The sequence below is a fragment of the Macrosteles quadrilineatus genome, unplaced genomic scaffold, assembly GCF_028750875.1.
Source record: "Macrosteles quadrilineatus isolate MER2022 unplaced genomic scaffold, UCM_ALF_1.0 Scaffold_8__2_contigs__length_117827958, whole genome shotgun sequence".
Lineage (NCBI taxonomy): Eukaryota > Metazoa > Arthropoda > Insecta > Hemiptera > Cicadellidae > Macrosteles > Macrosteles quadrilineatus.
In genome coordinates this window covers 33,212,455-33,232,096 of record NW_026542601.1, presented here as the reverse complement: position 1 = coordinate 33,232,096, position 19,642 = coordinate 33,212,455, and the positions used below count along the sequence as shown (strand labels likewise).

The 19,642-nt window shown below is 34.4% G+C and overlaps 1 protein-coding gene across 2 annotated transcripts in view; it reads right to left on the bottom strand.

The window, feature by feature from the left end:
* Positions 1-19,642, bottom strand: part of LOC128999673 (cytohesin-1-like) — a 118,438-nt gene that overhangs the window by 93,897 nt on the left and 4,899 nt on the right. Inside the window, exons 1-2 of one of the 2 annotated variants that reach the window (XM_054426294.1) lie at positions 11,058-11,173; positions 328-683 (exon numbers count right to left, since the gene is read on the bottom strand). In XM_054426294.1, the coding sequence (XP_054282269.1) occupies positions 328-432 (105 nt within the window). In that variant the 5' untranslated portion in view covers positions 433-683; positions 11,058-11,173. Of the gene's footprint in view, positions 1-327; positions 684-11,057; positions 11,174-18,727; positions 18,802-19,642 lie in introns of those variants that run through there. The other variant, XM_054426291.1, reaches the window with a different exon arrangement.

Sequence of the window (19,642 nt, the reverse complement as noted above, 5' to 3'; positions counted from 1 at the left end):
GTTTTCTCGGATAACAAATAGATCAAAATCTTCAAATTATTCATAAGATTTCCACCCTTAAGTTTATTTATTCAGTGTGGCTCAACTGATGTATTTTACTTTAAAATTGCCCTGTCTTACTCAACTGAACAGGCAATTTGCCTCAATTTAAGGTGAGACAGGCTATAGCTTCCTTGACTAACTCAACAAAAGGAACTGTATTTGGCTTTGAAACAAACCAAATTTTATGTGGAACATTTTTTATTTAAAGCTATTCCACATACCACACACCCCACGAATATTTAAACCACTGTTAGTAACGACCACATAATTTACACCAAGCCTTACCTCATGGCCGCTACTGTCCTCGTAACAACAGCCGAAGCAGTTACAATATCTGACGCACCAAGTTCTCAAGTTGAAGTGACAAGCGAAGAGGCACCTGCTCAACATGGTTCACATCACATCACCGCTGAAGACATAACGCTTCACGCAGCACACTAGTGTATGGTATCAGGTATCGTTCATATTGCAGGCGCTCTGCTTCCACAATACACTTCACTTGAGGCACGGAACACACTTAAAATTTTGTTCTGTGCTTTTCATGTACACTTGGCCTTTTCGAATTACACCTTTGCACTTTTTTATTGAGTTTGTGCTATACACTATTTTCTAGGTATGTCTAGAGGAAAACAGGTATCTTTCTGTTAAACGAACCACAATAAAGTTAGGTTATTTATATTCATATAAATTTAGATATAGGCTATATATATATATAAATATATAACATAACCTAATCTAACTTTTTTAAATCAAGTCGTAGTCAATATAAAATAAAAATCCCAAAAATTTTAAATAAATTATAAATTTATTTAGGCAGTGTTTTGAGGAGATGGAGAAACTACTACACCACAGATAGAGTTAGAGTTATTATTTTAATTTGTATTTTAAGTATGTTCTTAGCTATGTCAATGTGTACACCATCATTGCTTCGTTAAGAGGTTGAAGTTTCTCGTTCAATTAATCTGCAAAGGTAACATCGTACCACATTCCGAACATTTTTTAAATAAGGGTATTGTACCATTGAAATTTCTTACACCATTGTCATCGATCTTGTGTGTTTTGGTAGACTTTTACATAGCTCACAACAAATATACACCCGACCTAACTAAACTCGAGGAAGCGAACCTGCAGACTAAGAAAATTTACCGTTATTGAATGCTATAGTGCTATCTTATTCCTAAAGATTGATTTGAAAATAATAAAACCACATTTAGTTATTGGTAATTGGCAAAATGTGGAGAGGGTTATTTGTGGCATCAAAAAAAATAATATCACTATATCGTATTCGTACACCACACAAAGTTATAAATAGTAAAAAAAAAATGGACCTAAAAAGCATCGTACCCGAAACAGATCCTTGTGGTACCCCATCACAAGCCCCGCCCATCCGTCTATCAGTGCTATCACAATACATCACAATCAACAGCGCGTTGAAGAGTTCCTCTGTGTCAGCGGTGCTGCGGCTATTTTGATCCCGTTCAGGGTCATTTAAAAATTAAATGCCACAACATAAACAAGGAAGCAGGGCAAAGTGTGCCGACCTTTGCTATTTGTGATCGCGACTGAAGTTCGTAGATTTTGTTTACAGTATTCGTACACGTTTTGGAAAATGTCTACAATATTCCATCATTTGTGTAACGTAAACTCGCCGTTTTTAATAATTAACTGCAACACACAATCATCGATGTATGGGAGTTATTATACATCGATGCACACAATAGTTCACCGAGATAAAATATGTTTGCTTTGCCAATTTCCAACTTTTGCAAAATTACACAAATATAGGCCTATGTCCAAATACTCCAAAAATGTTAAAATTTGAGAGGAAACCGTAGAAATAACTCAACTGACTCCACAATACAAAATTTTACCGTCTAAGATTACATTGGGATGCCACTAACGATGTAACCATGTAAACGAAAATGTACAGAGGAAAGTGATACAATGAAGTGACGTCGAGAAAGATGTTAAGTATGATAATAGGCTTATGTAAGGCTGAGTTGTCAAGGTCTTCCCACGAGAAACCTTGCTTTGCTACGATTCTGATCCGAATTGAACCAATGTGCAAAATATATAAACCATTCATTAAGGGATACGTATTAAGAGATAAACTAACTAGCGTATCATTTAAGGGGAACATCTATACCAAGAAAATTCTACTAATATATGTGCTCTTTACTGTTCGTTCAGTAGGTTTTTGTAGGTAGTTCTTGTAAGATAGATGGCTTATTTTAAAAATGTGCAAATCATCTAAAGGTTATACAAGTTAAAAAATAATAACTAAAGATGAAATGAAATGAAATGAAATGAAAAATCATTTATTTATACAGGCAAAGTTAGGGCCACATGGCCCTTTCTTACACTTAACCTGTACTTTAAAACATAATATAAATATTTTAACATAATCAGCTTATACAATAAAACAAAACAGAAATCTACAGAAACTCAGATACAGAAACTTTTATCAAAAATCAGTAAATTTTAAAAATACTTACACACACACACTCACTCACACATACATACAAGTCAGCGACCGCCATGCGCACAGGCCCCTACGACAAACCTACCATGGCCATACGTTCAAAATAGAGATTTTTTAGCGCTGCCACAAACCGGGAACGACTATCGAGGGATTTAATAGCTAAAGGAAGATCGTTCCAAAGACGGCAAGCAGTTACAATAAACGCTCTGTCGTAAACTGCGGTCCTATGGTGAGGCATACGCAAAGTTAATGATGCATGGCGTGAGTATCTGACACTTTCTTCAGCTACAAACCTAAAATCATCTACAAAATATTTTGGAAAATTGTTTTTTAATATTGAATAGGTTAGCGAAAGAATTTTGATTGATCTCAGGTCACATAGCTTTAATAACTTAGAATGAATGTAGAAAGGTGTGATGCGCTCACTGCGTCTAGATCATAAATGAATCTTAGGCAGTAGTTCTGAGCGCGTTGGAGAGCATCAGCGAGGTTTACAGTCATGTCATTGATCACAGAGCTGCAGTAAGTGAAGTGGGGAAAAACAAGTGATTTAACCAGGTGTAACTTTATGTGCAAAGGCAAGAAATTCTGTAACTTTTTAAGTGAGTGGATTGATGCAAACACCTTTTTACGGATGTCTACTACCGCATCGCCCCAAGTAAGTGTCGAGTTGATAGTAAGCCCTAAGTTTTTGACCTTGTCATTGTAAAGCAAATCTGTTCCATTTATAGTTATTGGATTCGTCGTCAGAAAGTCAATAGAGTTCCGTTAACGTGGATGACAAATTATGATCGGTTTAGTTTTTTCGTGGTTAAGTCTGAGTCCGTGTTTATTAGTCCAAGTAATGATTTTCTCAATATCTTCGTTCACTCTCAGAACACTTTCGTTGATCTGTTTGGGTGAAAAATGTGTATAAATCTGTAAGTCGTCAGCATACATGTGGTATTTACAGTGTGTGAGGACTGAGCTCAAGTCATTTATGTATAGTACGAACAACAGAGGACCAAGGATGGACCCCTGAGGTACACCACTAGTAACTGTCTCCCAGTCAGATCGTAAGTCATCAACCTCAACACATTGCCGCCTGTCTGACAGATATGATCCCAGCCAGTCCAATACACCATTTGAAAACCCTATGGCCCTTAGCTTTTCCAAAAGGAGCTTATGATTTACACAGTCAAAGGCTTTAGAAAAATCAAATAGGGTAAGAATCGTACCCTGCCGATGTTCCATTGCTAGTCTAATGTCGTCCGTCACACGTAAGAGTGCTGTTTCTGTACTGTGAGCTGCTCGAAAGCCAGACTGTGAGTTGCATAAGATATTGTTTTCAGTCAGAAACTCAGTGATTTGGCAGTGCACGATTCTTTCAAGGCCTTTAGATAATGCGGGCAATATACTGATCGGCCTGAAATCCTGGCAAGAAGCAGGTGCTGGAATCTTATTTAAGGGACGAATTAGGGCAGACTTCCAAGAAATCGGGAATATGCTTTGCCTTAGAGATGTGTTGAAAATGCAGGTGATAGTGGGGAGTATAGCAAAGAGAATGTCCTTAATGAAGCGAATTGGAATGCCATCAGATCCAATAGCATTACTGCGAATACGTCGAATAGATTTCAGAACATCAGACTGCAGTACAGGTTTGAAAGTGAACTTGGGGTATCCTAATTCTTGTACAGGGGAGTTTCTTAACTCCGTTATATAACTTTCAACTTGTTGTTGATTGATGCTTTGACCAAAGGAAGAGAAGAAAGCGTTTAATTCATTCAGAGGAATATTGACTCTCTGTGCTTCAGGTTGTTTCCCAAGCCCAAGACTTTTTACGTTACGCCATAAAACTCTAGATGGTTGGTTATTGTTTTCAAAAAGCATACGAATATGTCGTAATTTTGAATTCCGCAAAAGTTGTTTAACTCTATTTCGAAAATAACGATACTGTTCCATTTCTTCTTGATTCCGGGAACGTTTTGCTCTCCTGAAAAGACAGTCGCGCCTAGCCATCAAGCTACGTATTTCAGGGGTAATCCAAGGCACTGGTTGTTTTTTGGTCAAACGTTTTGAAACAATTGGAACATGTTTGTCAACCAGATTTATAATTTTGCTGTTTAGTTCATTTAACATTTCATCAAGAGATTGAGAATTTTCTATTAAGTGCCATGGTGTTTTCTGAATATCTGACATAAGCTCAACTTGATTCATATTCTTAAAATCCCTATATTTTATAAATTTAGTCTTGGGTTTAGGTGCCTTAACTGAATACACACAAAATATGAGATCATGCTTGGATACTGCTGGAACTGGAAGCTGCCCATGATGTACAATGTCTACAACATCTGATACTACGATTAAGTCAAGAAGAGTGTCAGACTCGGCTGCATGATGTGTAGGGTCAAGTGGGAGTATGTTAAAGTTACATGAGTCGAACAATGTAGTCAGTTGTCTGTATTCATAATTTTCATTGGTTGAAAGAAGGTTAACATTGAAGTCCCCCATGATCAAGACATGACTGTATCCAAACAAACAATTTAAGAGAGCGTTTTCAAAATCCAATAGATTGCCTGCTCTAGGTGGACGATAACATACACATAACAGCAAATTCTCAGCCCCAGATAGGCTAACTTCAATAATTAAAAATTCCGGTTTTGCCGAGTACTCAGAGTTTGAGCAATTTACCAGTTTAAATTTGATTCCCTCCCTGATATAAACTGCAACACCGCCACCCTGCTTGCCAGTTCTGTCATTGCGCTGCAGAATATAACCAGGGAGGTTCACTTCCTGTGATGGAATACTTGGCTTCAACCACGACTCAGAAACTGCGATTAAATCAAAATCTTTGTATCTGAAAATCTCCTTCACCTCATCAATGTGCGCACGTAACGACTGAGCGTTGATGTGCGCCGCCTTTAGATGCTTGGGGAAAGGAGATAAGGAGTGAGAGAGATAGTCGGCGGTAGACAGTGGGTGCTGAGGGAGGGGCGAGGGGGGAGTGATAAGCCGGCCGGCGTGACGAGCACTAGGAGGACGTGGACTCGCTATCCCGGGTCCACGGGTCGCAGCGCCACGGCAGGCACATCGCAGGCGCGCATACACACCGCGATCACTGACACATTCACACACACACTTACTAAAAGTAAAAACAGACAACATAGTTTAAATTACAGAATTTTTTACACGTGCAACAATTTTGGCTCCTAAAAACAATGCAAAAAAAGATGACTTTTGGTTGGCAAAAGTTCTCTAATAAAAAGAAGGTTCTTCTAATCGAGACCTGTCCATTCTTGGCAATTGTTTGAGATCTTTCTTTTAACAATTCGCCGTCCATTAAAAGCTTATATAATTACAAATTTTGAATTTAACGTCATTAATTTGGCGGGATCCTTGAATAAGGGGAAAGATTTCACCATTATTTTTTTATTTCTTTATGTAGAATATTCCATAACAATCATTTTTAATTTGAAAATTTTTTTGAGCAACGATTCAAATGAAAAATTGTTTGATATTGTGAACATTCATCGTCAAGGATTATTGTCGGGTTTATAAACTGGTGGTTAAAATCCAACCTTAAGCCATCGATAAGAAGAAACGATAGTCCCTTACGTGATGAGAAAGAAAGAAAATCAATTAGAAAATTCAAACAGGAAAATGTAATCCACTTCATATTACTGTACCAAATAATATGTATAAATTCTCACACTTTTCAACCAGCAGAAAGTGGATAAAACACTTGCTCAAAAACTAATAAAACTCGAAAACCAAACATTCCTAACCAATGTAAATACATGAGTATAAAACCAAACGAAGACTAACGTAAACACAACGACAGACGTGCTGAACGTGCTGAACGCTGAAGTCTGTTACAATATCAAACACTCAGAATAGCTTGCAGTGTATATGGAGTGTTTGCCGTTCTCATACTCATACAAACAACGTCGAGCGGCTCAGGCTACAAAATATATACAAAGTTTCCTTCGTTGCGAACACCACGAGATATGAAACTGAAAGTACTCTTAAAAATAACAGTTTTGAAAGTATTGGTTTGATTTCTTGTCAATTTATTTCGGATTCACCCACAAGAGAAACATAATAGTAGAATATCGGTAGGGTCTGAAGTGAGTCTTTCCCACAATTAATAGCTCTAGCCAATTATAAAGCATTAGGCTACTTAGCATAAAGTTTTCATTAGAGATTAAGACATTTCGATTAAATTTATGTCGAGGGCGGTGTTTTTACCTTCTACATGGTTTTTTATCTATCTTAATTTGTTTACCAAATACACCATGATTAGAAACCATAGCTTATTTCTATTACATAAATGAACAAACAGGAAAGCACGTGCAATATGCCCTTAAAGAAAAGGAGCACATTTAGTCTCATTTTTAGCAAACTATCACCAACACGAAACAACCGCCAACAATTCAGTTCTTAAAGTAGGGTAAGAAGTCGATTTACTTTATTTAAGTCAACGTTCTAGGTAGACTGAGGTAATTGAGTGCATATACGTTTTGCACCAAATGACCAATACAATTTGTTCACTACCGTACCATTATTTTAAGCTAATTAATTCCCCAAACGTAAATTTCATGGCAAAACAACTATTAGATCAGTTGCAAAACAAATTCAAATCTTGCTAGAAAATGTATTTTGCACATTTAAATGAGTCCCTTTTTGTCGCACGCGAACGCGCTATGGAATCTTGTTTATTAGAGGCAACGTTTGTAATTTTTCCACCTATATACTTCCCTAATCAATCCCGTGTTTAATCATGTGGCAGTTGTCATATAATTATCAGCTGATTTTGTTGTCATACTCAACAGCTGATAAAAACCGGATTAATGTAGAATCAACGGTATTCGAGTAGCCTAACTGTAATTAAGGAGATGGCTACTTTAAATTAAAGTTTGGTAATTGACATTAACCAAAAATGTAGTAGAATACAGTACTGTAGTACCAGCGATTTAAAATAGGCTACTGCATGTACACTTATTGTAAAATCTGAAGCTAGTTGTGATGTTTGTTTATTTTTTGTCCGGTGAACAAAATGTTGTTAGTGATTAATGTTTCAATTTTATTTTAAGGTATCTTAATAAATTTACAACGTGTATTTTATTTTTCTGTCATATATCAATAAACAAGTAAATAGTTTTTAAAAATACGTTATTTTAGAAAGAAAGGGTTAAAACTGTTTAATAGTTGGGGTTGTTAAATATGTGGCTTACACCAAAACGAACTCACATTTACCGGACATTGACGTACCTTAAAAGATGTTTTTAGCGGGTCCATAGGTATGACAAATCTATAAATTAATGCGGTCCACAATCTATTTAGGTCCTCGCCTATCAAAACGTTGATAAAAGTAAAAGTGCGCTACTATCAAAATTATTTTTTCAAAAAAATGTTTTAACATTTTAACCCCGCTATCTCCATTATGGCTCACGATGCTGAATCATTCAAATTTCTGTGTTATTGAACGTCCACTATCTCAGATGGAAAGATTGAATAGCAAGCGTACTACAGCCATTGTATTACTCATATGCTATGGTCCATTATAATCACTTAATAGCTTTCAACGAGTGCGATAATCCGGTGATAAGGTAATGGCTCTTTGTCAACCATATTGTTCTGCAACGATCTTTAAATTGAAATTCTTTACTTAACGATTCAAGTTCATGAGGGCTATTATTGCTGGTGCCTGCAAACGCAAAGCTAGAAATATACCATTTCACATAATGATGACAAAATACAAGTTCCAAACGATGAACAAAGATGTTTCTAAATTGTACATTTAAAACTGTTGGGCTATAAATGACATTTTACTATAGAGGCGTTTTCTACAAAGGTCAACTTCTTTCTCAGAACCTATCATATTTTTCTACATAAATAGAAAGTAGACCAACAGCATAAAATGATCTTTGAAACGCAAGGTCGCGGTCATTTCAAAGCTAAAAGCATATTGTTGATTTGGTGAATTTGAACCCGTGTTCTCCTGAGTATAAGTTAGACGCTCTAACCGTACAACCAGAATGAAGTGTAAAATCCTTATTGTACAATTTAACAATAAACGTACAAATTTATAGTTTTTATCGCTGCCAGTCAACTTGTATCTAATTGAAGTCAACCTCCCCCTAAATTTGAACTAATTGAAGTCAACCTCCCCCTAAATTTGAACTAATTGAAGTCAACCTCCCTCTAAATTTCAACTAATTTAAGTCAACCACCCTCTAAATTTGAACAATATTTAAATAAACCGTCAACAACAAAGCAATAGTCTACACCTCCCCACTTAATTTACTCCACTTTGCAGCTTCAACTCTAGTACAGATTACGATAGAGAAACCATCGTCTGGGAAACATCAACATGTCTTGAAGCCGTTTCGCTTATCAGTGTGATAAACTAATACCAGATAATTGCCGCAGCCACTTCTCCATTTTGGCGTTGGACATGTTGTACGTTTGCGAGTTCAATAAACGCTCGTTAATCCGAACCTAAACCAATATGAACTTCAAGAGATCCCACTTAATCCGTACTTTATGATATAAGTTTCTAAGCATTTCATACAGCGAATGCACAATAATTGTCCCAAAACGTGTTTGCTATGTATAAGTTTATTTAGTTTTATTTCCGGTAATGAGTTTTGATCCTGGTCCCCAAGAAGGATTGTTTCAACGCATCCGAAATATCGGCAAATCTTGGTCATTTCCCAGCGGGTCAAAGACCAAGATTTGACAACTAGAACTTGAAAACCTACATTGAGATATACAGTTAGGTACATAGCAAAAAGTGACAAAGTTTTTCGGTAAAATATGTTTTTTCGAATTTACAGCCTAAAACCTCCGAATCATATTATATTACTTTCTGCGTGTCCATCGCTGCTTTCTGCGTGACGCTCAAGATGCAAATGTACGCTTCCTATTCGCGGAAAACTAGAGTTCCAATCAACATTGTTTCATGTATTTACTAAATAGAATTAATGTACGCTTATTTCAATCTGGATTGCCCATAAATGAATCAACGAATGTCCAAACCCCCAGTTTTGTGCAGTACAGTATTGGATACATTTACTCCTAGTACATACTAATATACCAAATTGCAATCAGCTTTTCAAGATGGATTCTTGCTAAAAGTCACTGAATTATTTTGGTTATAAATTGTTGCGTAAAGTATACAAAAATACTTTTCGTGGAATAACACATAGATGATTAAGAAGTTATTACCAAGTAAATTTTTCGCAACAGAATGGTAAAGAGTGTTTTACTTAACTTTGTGGTTCAATAAGTCCCTATTACAAAATGTTGAGTGAGGCGGGTTTCAAGAGTAGCTTTTAAGAACCATTCTCTTCCCCTCTACGTCCTACAGCATTGCGATATGCGAACAAAGCTACTTACTACAATACTCTGTACGAAACTAAGGCCAACTGTTAACACGAATGAAGTGAATAATTACAAACACATGTGCAACCTCCATGTTCTGCTAAAGTATATGGCGCTATCGAGAGCAATACATATTCAGTGGAATTGAAAAGCTGCCAAAACAGTACGTACTCGTTGCAGTGGTTTGATATAATAAACTGCAAAATAACCTCCAATAAGTTACAGTATATTTTGCCGATTACGTGTTCACAAAAACAGATAATTTACCATGAAAATTGATTAAAGGTCAATGATTTATCTAAGAGTAGATGATCCATAAAATTACACAATTTACTAGATCGAAACATTGTCTTCTTTTCTAGGTTGTTCTTTTTAAAATTGGATTCCACGCTTGTTGGTTATAGAGTTATTTTGGCACCAATAAATGGGTTTGAATAAAAAAAGTTATCAAAGCTACAAAATACACTAATTTTTCATTCATATTTGGGTTAAAATTCACCTTAGTTACAGGTACTTATATGAAAATTGTGATTCGAGATATAGTTTGTTGTCTTCAATGTTATTCTTAAGAAGAGTAAGCTATTTATGGAGGTTTCTCAATTATGTGCAACCCCTATTAACTAGACAAACTTATTTATTTCGTTAAACGCTTTTGCCTTAAAATAAAAACAGCAATTGTTTGGATTTGTAGGGGGAATGCTGTACGGAACCTAAGAATATACTGGGGGTGGAAGTATATTTACTTATCTATGAACCTGTAATAATGAAAACTAAATTAAGCAACTACAAAATTATCTTAGTGTGCAGGTTTGCAGCGATAGGAGACTATAAACTTTAAAACACGGGTTAATTAGTTTGTTATCGAAATTTGCACAATTTAGTTTTCTCAATGACATCCAATGTAACATAACGGGTCATACCGATTGAAAAATACAACATTTTCTGAATGTGGCCTACACGAGACATTAATTAACAACTAGTTATATTTATAATATTTGCATTAGCTTTAAGGCACCTGCCTTACATAAAAAAATGATATTTAATGTCCACTAATATACTTAGCATTGTAAGTGTTGTGTGTATAGTGTAATTTATTATATGATTGCAAATATTTCCACAATATAGGTAAATTGCACTAATTAATTTGATAACACCAAATCAAACGCACCACACATAAACATCGATGCACTATTTACATCACTATCACTATCACAAACTTGTTCAGATTAAAAAACACTAAAAACGTCACAATAAACACTCAACTGTAAATAAACGGTGCGAAATATTCCACGACCGACTGAATCTGAATCTACTTTGGCACGTTACAATCTGGACTAATAATAACGCGCCGGTAACACCATCTATCGGCACATCCGTGAACTGCAACGCGAACAGCTGATTGTCGTCTGCAGAGTGCAGACAGTATGGTGACGCAGAGCATCACGGGACGTGTTTATCTGTCAATATCAGCTGATTGGTGATGACAATGGCACAAAGGTATTATGAGAAGGAATGCAAAGAACATTGTCAGTCATATTTGAAAGAATTATCTCCGTGATTTCATATCTTTCGATATAACATAGAAATTAATATTTTTAGGGTAATGCTGAAATGATTGGGCTGATTGAGCTATCCAGCCAGTAACATTTGGTAGTTTAAATTTAAAAAAGCACTGATTAAACCATTAATCTAAAATAGGCTACTTACTTATTATCCTTATCAACTAAATATAATTTTAAGTTTTATTGTGGTTTACACTTAGTTAATTTGAGGTCTTATATTAATTTCAAGTTACTTTTGTTAACTTTCAAATCGTTAATACAAGTAAATTCTGGTCTTCTGGCATCATAACCAATAAATGAATTGTGCACTTAAAAACTACAAAAATAAGAAAAAAACATATGTAATCAACATTAAAACACTCAAACGTTAATGCATGTAAAACACAGGAAAAAAATTTTGGAATACAGTCTACCAACAGATCATCAGCTAGTTAGTCCTACTAATTAGGATCACCCACTTGGACCCAATATATACATTCCATTGTGAAATCTTAAACTTAGCAACGTGCGTCATGTTCGGTAATGCTGAAGTCCGAAGTTGACTAAATTGTTCAAGATTTTATGACTTAATTTTAGGATCACGTGGCAAAAATAACAATCTAAATTAATAAAAAACAAAGTTAAAAAAACTGTATTCCCATTTCCGTGTTTATAATTCAATGGTTAACATAGACGTATAGCATTATACCATTGACTATACACCTCTACATAGTGTGTAGAGGTGTATAGTCAATGATTATACATAAAATTTTATATTCAAGGCATCAGAACTATCTAAGGACAAAGATTAAAATAGTTTTTGATCAAAATTCTATATAATTAATTATACACATATAATCTAAACTTTAACAAGACAGTAAATAGGGCTATCTATAAAATATTAGAATGCGATAGGGTTATAGGGATAAAGAGTATCCTTGTATTTATTATTAACACATACAATGCGATAGAAGGTTTATATTTATTTTACTATGAGTTCATTTCCCGATGAAAAGCACAATTATATTGAGATACAGATACAGTACAGTACACTAGAACAGTTCTAGTTTGAACAGTACCTAGATTGTTATTCTTATGGCAGTACAGTGGTGCTTGAAAGGGGTCTAAGTCAAAGATAGAGGCAATATACTCTAAATGATAGTGGGGAGTTAGTTTGACGAATTGACGCTTGGTGGCAGCACGGGATGGACAAATCGCCTGACTCACGCAGTCACACTTGACTTGAGTGGTGGCAAAACAACCAATCAGAGGCCAGTTCCGGGGACCACATGACTTTGGAACCTTCACCATCCCTTCTTCTTTTTCCGGTATGAGAGGTTACACACGAGATGAACGATACCGAACTGTTTGGAGTCTAGAGACATTTTTATCTTAATTCATCGCGGTAACGTTTTGTGGAAATCCGTCTTCATAGGATACACAGTTGTGATTGATATACTATACATAAATTATCACCGAGGAATTATCAACGAAGTGAATGCAGTGCTGACAATTTAGTGATTCATCGAAATCGTCAAGACCACGAGGCCCTAGTGGACATAGTGTTTTCTTATAGCCTATTTTTGGGTAAGCTGCATCCCTGCGACCTTCGACAGACATCTTACTGATATGACTACAACGATGACGTATCATCTACTTAATAACACCAGCCACATCTACTAAGACTACGATGACTGATACTGATGGGAGAATATAGACGACAAGAACACGGACTTAACCAGCTACACCACAGCGAACATACAGTACTACGGAGCTAACCTACACAGCACCCTTCGGCCAGCACCCTTCGTCAAGAAAACTCAACTTAAAAGCTATGTATATTAATATTTAAGTTTCATATCTAATCAGTCTTTTAGTTTATCTCATTAAGTATTGTATAACTTAGGTCTGAATGAGCTCATTTGGTAGGAGGGTAATTTTGTTGTGATAGGGTATTATTTCTAAATTCATTAAATTCAATAATTTTGTATCTATTCAATTTTATTATTTTACCATATTCTATAACTTTATCTTTATTAAAAGTAATAGTAACAGAATAGGTTCAGGCCAAATATACTAATATCTAAAAGTAATAACAAAATAAGCCGGAACTGTTACATGCTATCTATGGACGCCCTCATGAACTAAGTGCCCATCTATCTACAAACAGCACGTTGTAGCTTACTCATTTATCAAATGCAATTACTCGACCTTGGCCCTTCATTACCTGAGAATTGAAAGAGTCTAGACACTTTAGAAACACACTGTATCATCTTAGTTCTAAATATTTACAATGCGTTTAGATACTGCTAGTAGACGTGCTAATGTAAGGTATAATCATCGATGTATATAGTCTAATTATATTAGACTATATATATATATATATATATAGCCATTTCAAAGAAAAGTATTAAGTATAAAGTATACATCAATGGGTATAATAACTACTTGTGGAGGGCACTAATGCTATATTTTAAAGTGTGTTATATTTTTATGTTGCAGTTTGGCTTCATTGAAAAATTGCTGGATACGACAGGAATCAGGAATTGACAGCTCCGCTATCTATTGGAGTCTCAAAAGATATTTGTTTGACAGAAATCAGAATGCTCCCATTTAAATATGGGCAACCTGGGGACGGAATGTCAAATTTTATTTGTATCGTAATCAAAGTTCTATGCAACATTAAGCAAGATAACAGATAACCAGTCAGTCTGATAATCTGAGATTCTTTATCTGTTGACCTTGAAATAAATGTCAGATTCTTACCTTTAAAAGGGATACCAAACAAATCTGCACCAACACAAACTCAACTAAGCAGATTGTATTAACAAGATATCTGGCGTCCAGGTCCAAAGCTAAACTCTTGATTCCATACTCAGAAGTACCGTAGTTGGTTATAAGAGTTGAAGGTTTAAACACTTAGTCCCTGATAGTTTTCTATCCTTCACTAAGTTAGTTAATGCACCCTTAAAGTAGGTAGATTGTTAAACAACAAGGTTTCGATTGGCGCTATTCACTTACAGAAGATTTGAAAAGCCACAAACATTTTTGGAACAATATTGGATTACTTCCATGGTTAAAGATTTTGCAAAGAAGTTGTGTAATACACTGAAAATGGTTACCAACAAATCAGTTATCTTTAGTGTTTTGATTTGTGTAAAAATGAAAAAGATAAAGTAAACTTAAGTAGAAAAAACCCATGGCCTGCTCCAATAGCTTTTAAAGAATGCATAAGTAATTATAATTTAGATGAGCGTGAAAAATAAATAAACACTTAGAGAAGCTCACAAACAGGTTCTCACAGGTTGACAAATAAAGTCATGGATGATATCAGTAAACTGGATTCAGCATAGCTTTATAAAAATATATTATATAAATATTTTGTGGAAAAAACAATATTCAACGTAAATCAAGTTTGATTATCAAAAAAACAACCACTTTTGTTATCAGATACTTGAACTGAAGAGGACAAGTCATGACAGTATTCTACAGATAAGGTGTCAAAAGAACATAGAGTGCCAGTAATCAGTGGAAAAATCAATTTCTTGTTAAATAAATAAAAATATAAGTGTAACCTTTTCAAAGTAATGAATAAGAATTAAAAATAATTGAATAAATGCAAATTTGTAGCCTATGTTTGATTTGAGTATATGATCAGATACTCTTATGAGGTGAAATAAGATGATTGTTTAATCTTATTAAAGTATAGGCCTATTAGTTGAATTATGGATAAAAAAATGTATATTTCTTTCACAAATGCAGAATAAAAAGTTGTTAAGTAAAATCGGAGGGGTGTTTCTATATTTCAGCAGAATGGAAAGATACACCATCTTTTGGCCTACTTCTTGTTTAGGTAAAAAGCAAACAAAAATTTAACTTTAATCTAAAATTCATAGAATTACATTGTTTAGCAGAATAGGATAAATAAAAAATATTCCACAAAATTAAAAACATTCTTTAAACATTATCACTACTGGTATACTTCATAAGAAATCATGTTTTCTTGAACTCAGTTAAACACCATTAAATGTTTGATATTGTTCAATTATACACAACAAATATTTTTACTAAGTAAGTATTACAATGAATGCCAGTAAGAAAGCGATGTGTAAGAATACCGCTATAAAAATCAGCAAGCTTTAGAAATCTGCTAACATCCAACAACAAAGAGAAGTCAGTTATGCAAGACGGAGAAAGTAAATCCCTTCACCGCAACATCTTAATATGCGGATGACGGCTGGAATGAATGGTATCCATCTACTGCAACTGCCTTACTGTCTACAAACAAACTTCAGCGTGTTTTGATTCTCTGACCTAACCACAAAAGAAAGTCTTATGAGATTTTCGAGATCCCATCAATTCCCAGGCAGCACACCCTTAAAAGAATGTTTCAAGATTTCTTAAATTCCCTGCCAAGTAAACAAAATAAGAGGACTTCTAAACTTTGTTGAATCTCTGACCCATTCTTCTTTGTTAGGATTAAATAACCAAGAAATATAAAAAAAATTCAGCTAGGCCTACCTTGTAACAAAAAGTTGATACTTTGGCTATCAATATTTTTTGTAGATGTTTAAAGATTTTCAATATTTCAAAGGAGGGTTTCAAGATTGCATTGATTCTCTGACTGATTAAAGACTTATTTTATGTTAATCATGGGATGTTTATGCCATGTGACACATCATTTTAAAGTTGTGTTTACCAAGATTACGGATTTTCAATCAGAACGGAAAAATTTTCAGTGGTTTCGAAAATATAGAGTGTTACGTCAATACCCAAAAAATCACGAAAATGGCTGACATTTAAAAAAATTGAGATAATTGAGTTCCGTTTTCACCAAAATGTTGCTATAAACAAGCTTTCTAAAAATTTACAATGAGATAATTTATAGGTTGATATAAGGAAATGTCGATATTTGAACCTGTTACCTTCATTTCTGGAACACCCTGTGCTTCGATCATGTTCTAAGTATTTTAAATGGATTCTTCGTATGTGAATTAGGTAAAAGTATGTGTAGGCTACGGGTGGTCTGCCTCACCCTGTATATCAAAGATGCCAAAAAGATTCTTTAACTGACCAACCACGAATCCACTATTTATGAGGTTTCAATATTTCATTGATTCTATCACAGTTTACCCTCAAAGAATGATCTTATATTTATTAACCCAAATGGTTTTGCTTGGAAATATAATTAAGTACCGTACGGTACCAAAAATACTCTGTCGATCCCTGTGATGAACAACTATTTTCATCATACTTTGGAAATTCAAATTTAAATTCTTTATTAACTCATCACATCTTATAATGCGGAGTGTCGTCACAATAAATAACCGTCTAATTGTTAAAAAATTAGATCAAATAATTTGAGGTTATACAAAGTCATCATCAATGTAATGTGTATTTCTGTTTTTTACAATAAAATAAAAATAAATTTTGAGGTCAACAAACCATAAAATTTAGGTACCATATGTTTTTTTTTTTTTTTGTACCCTATTTGAAGTTACCCGAAAACCATGATTATTGCGGTAGATTTAGAGAACTGAAAACTACTTTTTTCCGGACAGTGTCATGAAACAAGAGAAGACATCGATTTTATAACCGAGGTTTCATGCACTTTTTTGGCCGAGTCATAAAATCGCAGATGTAGGAAAAATTACCTACGAAGCAAGTGCTCATAAATATTTTACAAAATTACTCACAATTATTTCAGCTCTGGTAGGTAGGAAAATTATGAAACAGACAGCAGGGACTCAGTTTATATCATTATCATTGAAGCATTCTTGAAAAATTGGGGCTTCAAAAAACATAAACAGCAGTGATGACAGTGCTTAAGACTAGTGTAGGCCTACTTCTAAGAAAATTATCAAACAGTTTCTTTCAGCTACAAGGACCGCTGTGTCCAAACTGTGGGCCAAGGCAAAGTCAAACGAAGCAGAAAGTTGCAAAATTATGACCAAACCCAGTTATAATACGGTTAGTTGACACTGAACTGAGGTCAACTCCACACAAATTTTAACTCAATGCTTTATCAATTTTAAATTTAGTCAGACAGTTTAAACATTTAATAATATTGTCGTAAGATGTTATGCACTAAATTGGACATATATATTACTTTGTATAACATCACAAAAAATATGAATCCTATGTTAGTTTTTAAAGATACATTAAAATAGTTTAGCTCAAAAAAGATGTCTATAAAGAAAAACTATTCCAAATATTTTCCTATCTATAAACAGACCAATTAATTGTTTTGTAGAGAAAGAGTTTTTTTTCTGCGATTTTAGATGTTTTGGTATCATTTCAATCTTAATACAAATGCTAAGTAATTTGATAACGAAATTGAAATGTTTACTTTTAACTAGCCTATAAAACTAGACCATAATCTTTTGATCAAAGCAAATATGTCAGTAAATTCTTTTCAGTAAGTAACTTTTACAAAAATGAAAAGCGTGATATCGTTGTTCTCAGATACAAATGGGGATTATAAACGAGACTTAGGTAATGAAAGCATGGGTTAAAATCCCCAAAGAGTAAAATATATTAGGTACAAAAAAGGTCTCTTGAGGGAATGATAACTGTTTCTGTATTGAAAATCCCTTTCTTCAAAAATACTTATGAATTTTGATACTTTAGTTTTAATTCAGACATTCAATTCTGGCACATGGCCCCAAAAGAGGGAGGTATATAGGATGTTGACTTAACCTAGGAGGGGAAGGGTGAAGGGGAAATAGGTCAAAGGAAGTAGTGCTAATGTCCTGACAATTCGGTAACAGTGTATCATACACTAGGATGTGGGTGTATTGAATACTAAGTACTTTGTACAGTTATAAGGACATGGCACCAGCTAGTTTGTCATCTACTATGCTTTTAAAACTCAAGAGATCCATTGTATCAAATTATAAATCAAACTTCTGGAAATTCAGAGCTAGAAAGTTGTTATTTTGATCTCTAAAAGTTTTAATTCACAAAACAAAATACTTATTCAGTTTGACAGATGTTTAGTATTGGTAGTAGTTCCTGGGACGGTTACCAAAATATTACTTGGTTTTTTATAAGCTTGACGAAATTCATTCAACTGTTAATGTTTTAAGTTTCTATCAATAATTTATTTTTAATAACTAGATAGCATTTTTGTTACTCGTAATTTAGCACTATAGTAGAGAATTCAGTTCTTTGGTAAAATCATAGAAAAAGATTTGCCCCAACATTTTTCCATTTTTTGTTTTAGAAAATGTTGGATGCAATAACAAACAATGGTAGGCTACTGAGCTTACAGTCTTTGACAAACTTTCATGCTTACCTGAATTTCAAGAAGAAGTTCAGCTTTTCTACGCCTGATTTCAATCAGCATCTTCTGTTGTTCAGGAGTAAGATCTGAAAAAAAATAGCAGGTTTAATAGGTGTAGCAAGTTATCAAAATGTACATAATACAGTAGAACCTCATTTACAGTGCCCTCAATTCTCAATAACACAATATCCTCAATTAAAAGTGCACTTTTCGAATTCCCTTGAAAACACCATAACACATAATGTTAATGTTAGATTAGAAGATTATGTCTATAATAAGACTGCTCCATAAAAAAAAACCCCCACTAACTTATCCAAATCAAGCCAGAACCTCTATAGCAAGTTCTTTCTGAGAAGTCAATCGTGATAACTAGACTCTCCCAACTGAATTGAACAGAATTTACTGTATGAGAATTACCTATACCGGTAGAACATATATTTTAGAGGAAACATCAATTCAGGCTCATGTACTAGAAAAAGCTTAGTGGGTCTAAAAACCCGCATGCCACCCAACAACTCCTAACCTACTCCTCTTTCTTAAAACAATCAAAATATTGGGTTATTTTGAGAGATCAGTTTTGTTGTCTATTATGGACCAACCTGCAAGTTCATATTGTTAATTGTGGGTTGTTTATCTTACGCCATTGACTATAATATATATGTAGTCAATGCTTAAGCTCATTATAATTTCTTACTATAAATTGTAATTTTAAAAATTACAAATGTTATCATATAAGCTTAAGCCTTGTGTTAAAATGCACTCATTATAAAAATGCTCACTGCTCAGTGTTTTTATTAATCTTGGTAACAAGAATGCTAGCCGAAACTAGCCTACCTTGATAACACAACCCTCAACAAGAAGAGCACAGCAATAATAAGGAATGTTCTACAGCCTCAGGCCTAATTACCGTAGCCTACTACAGTAGTT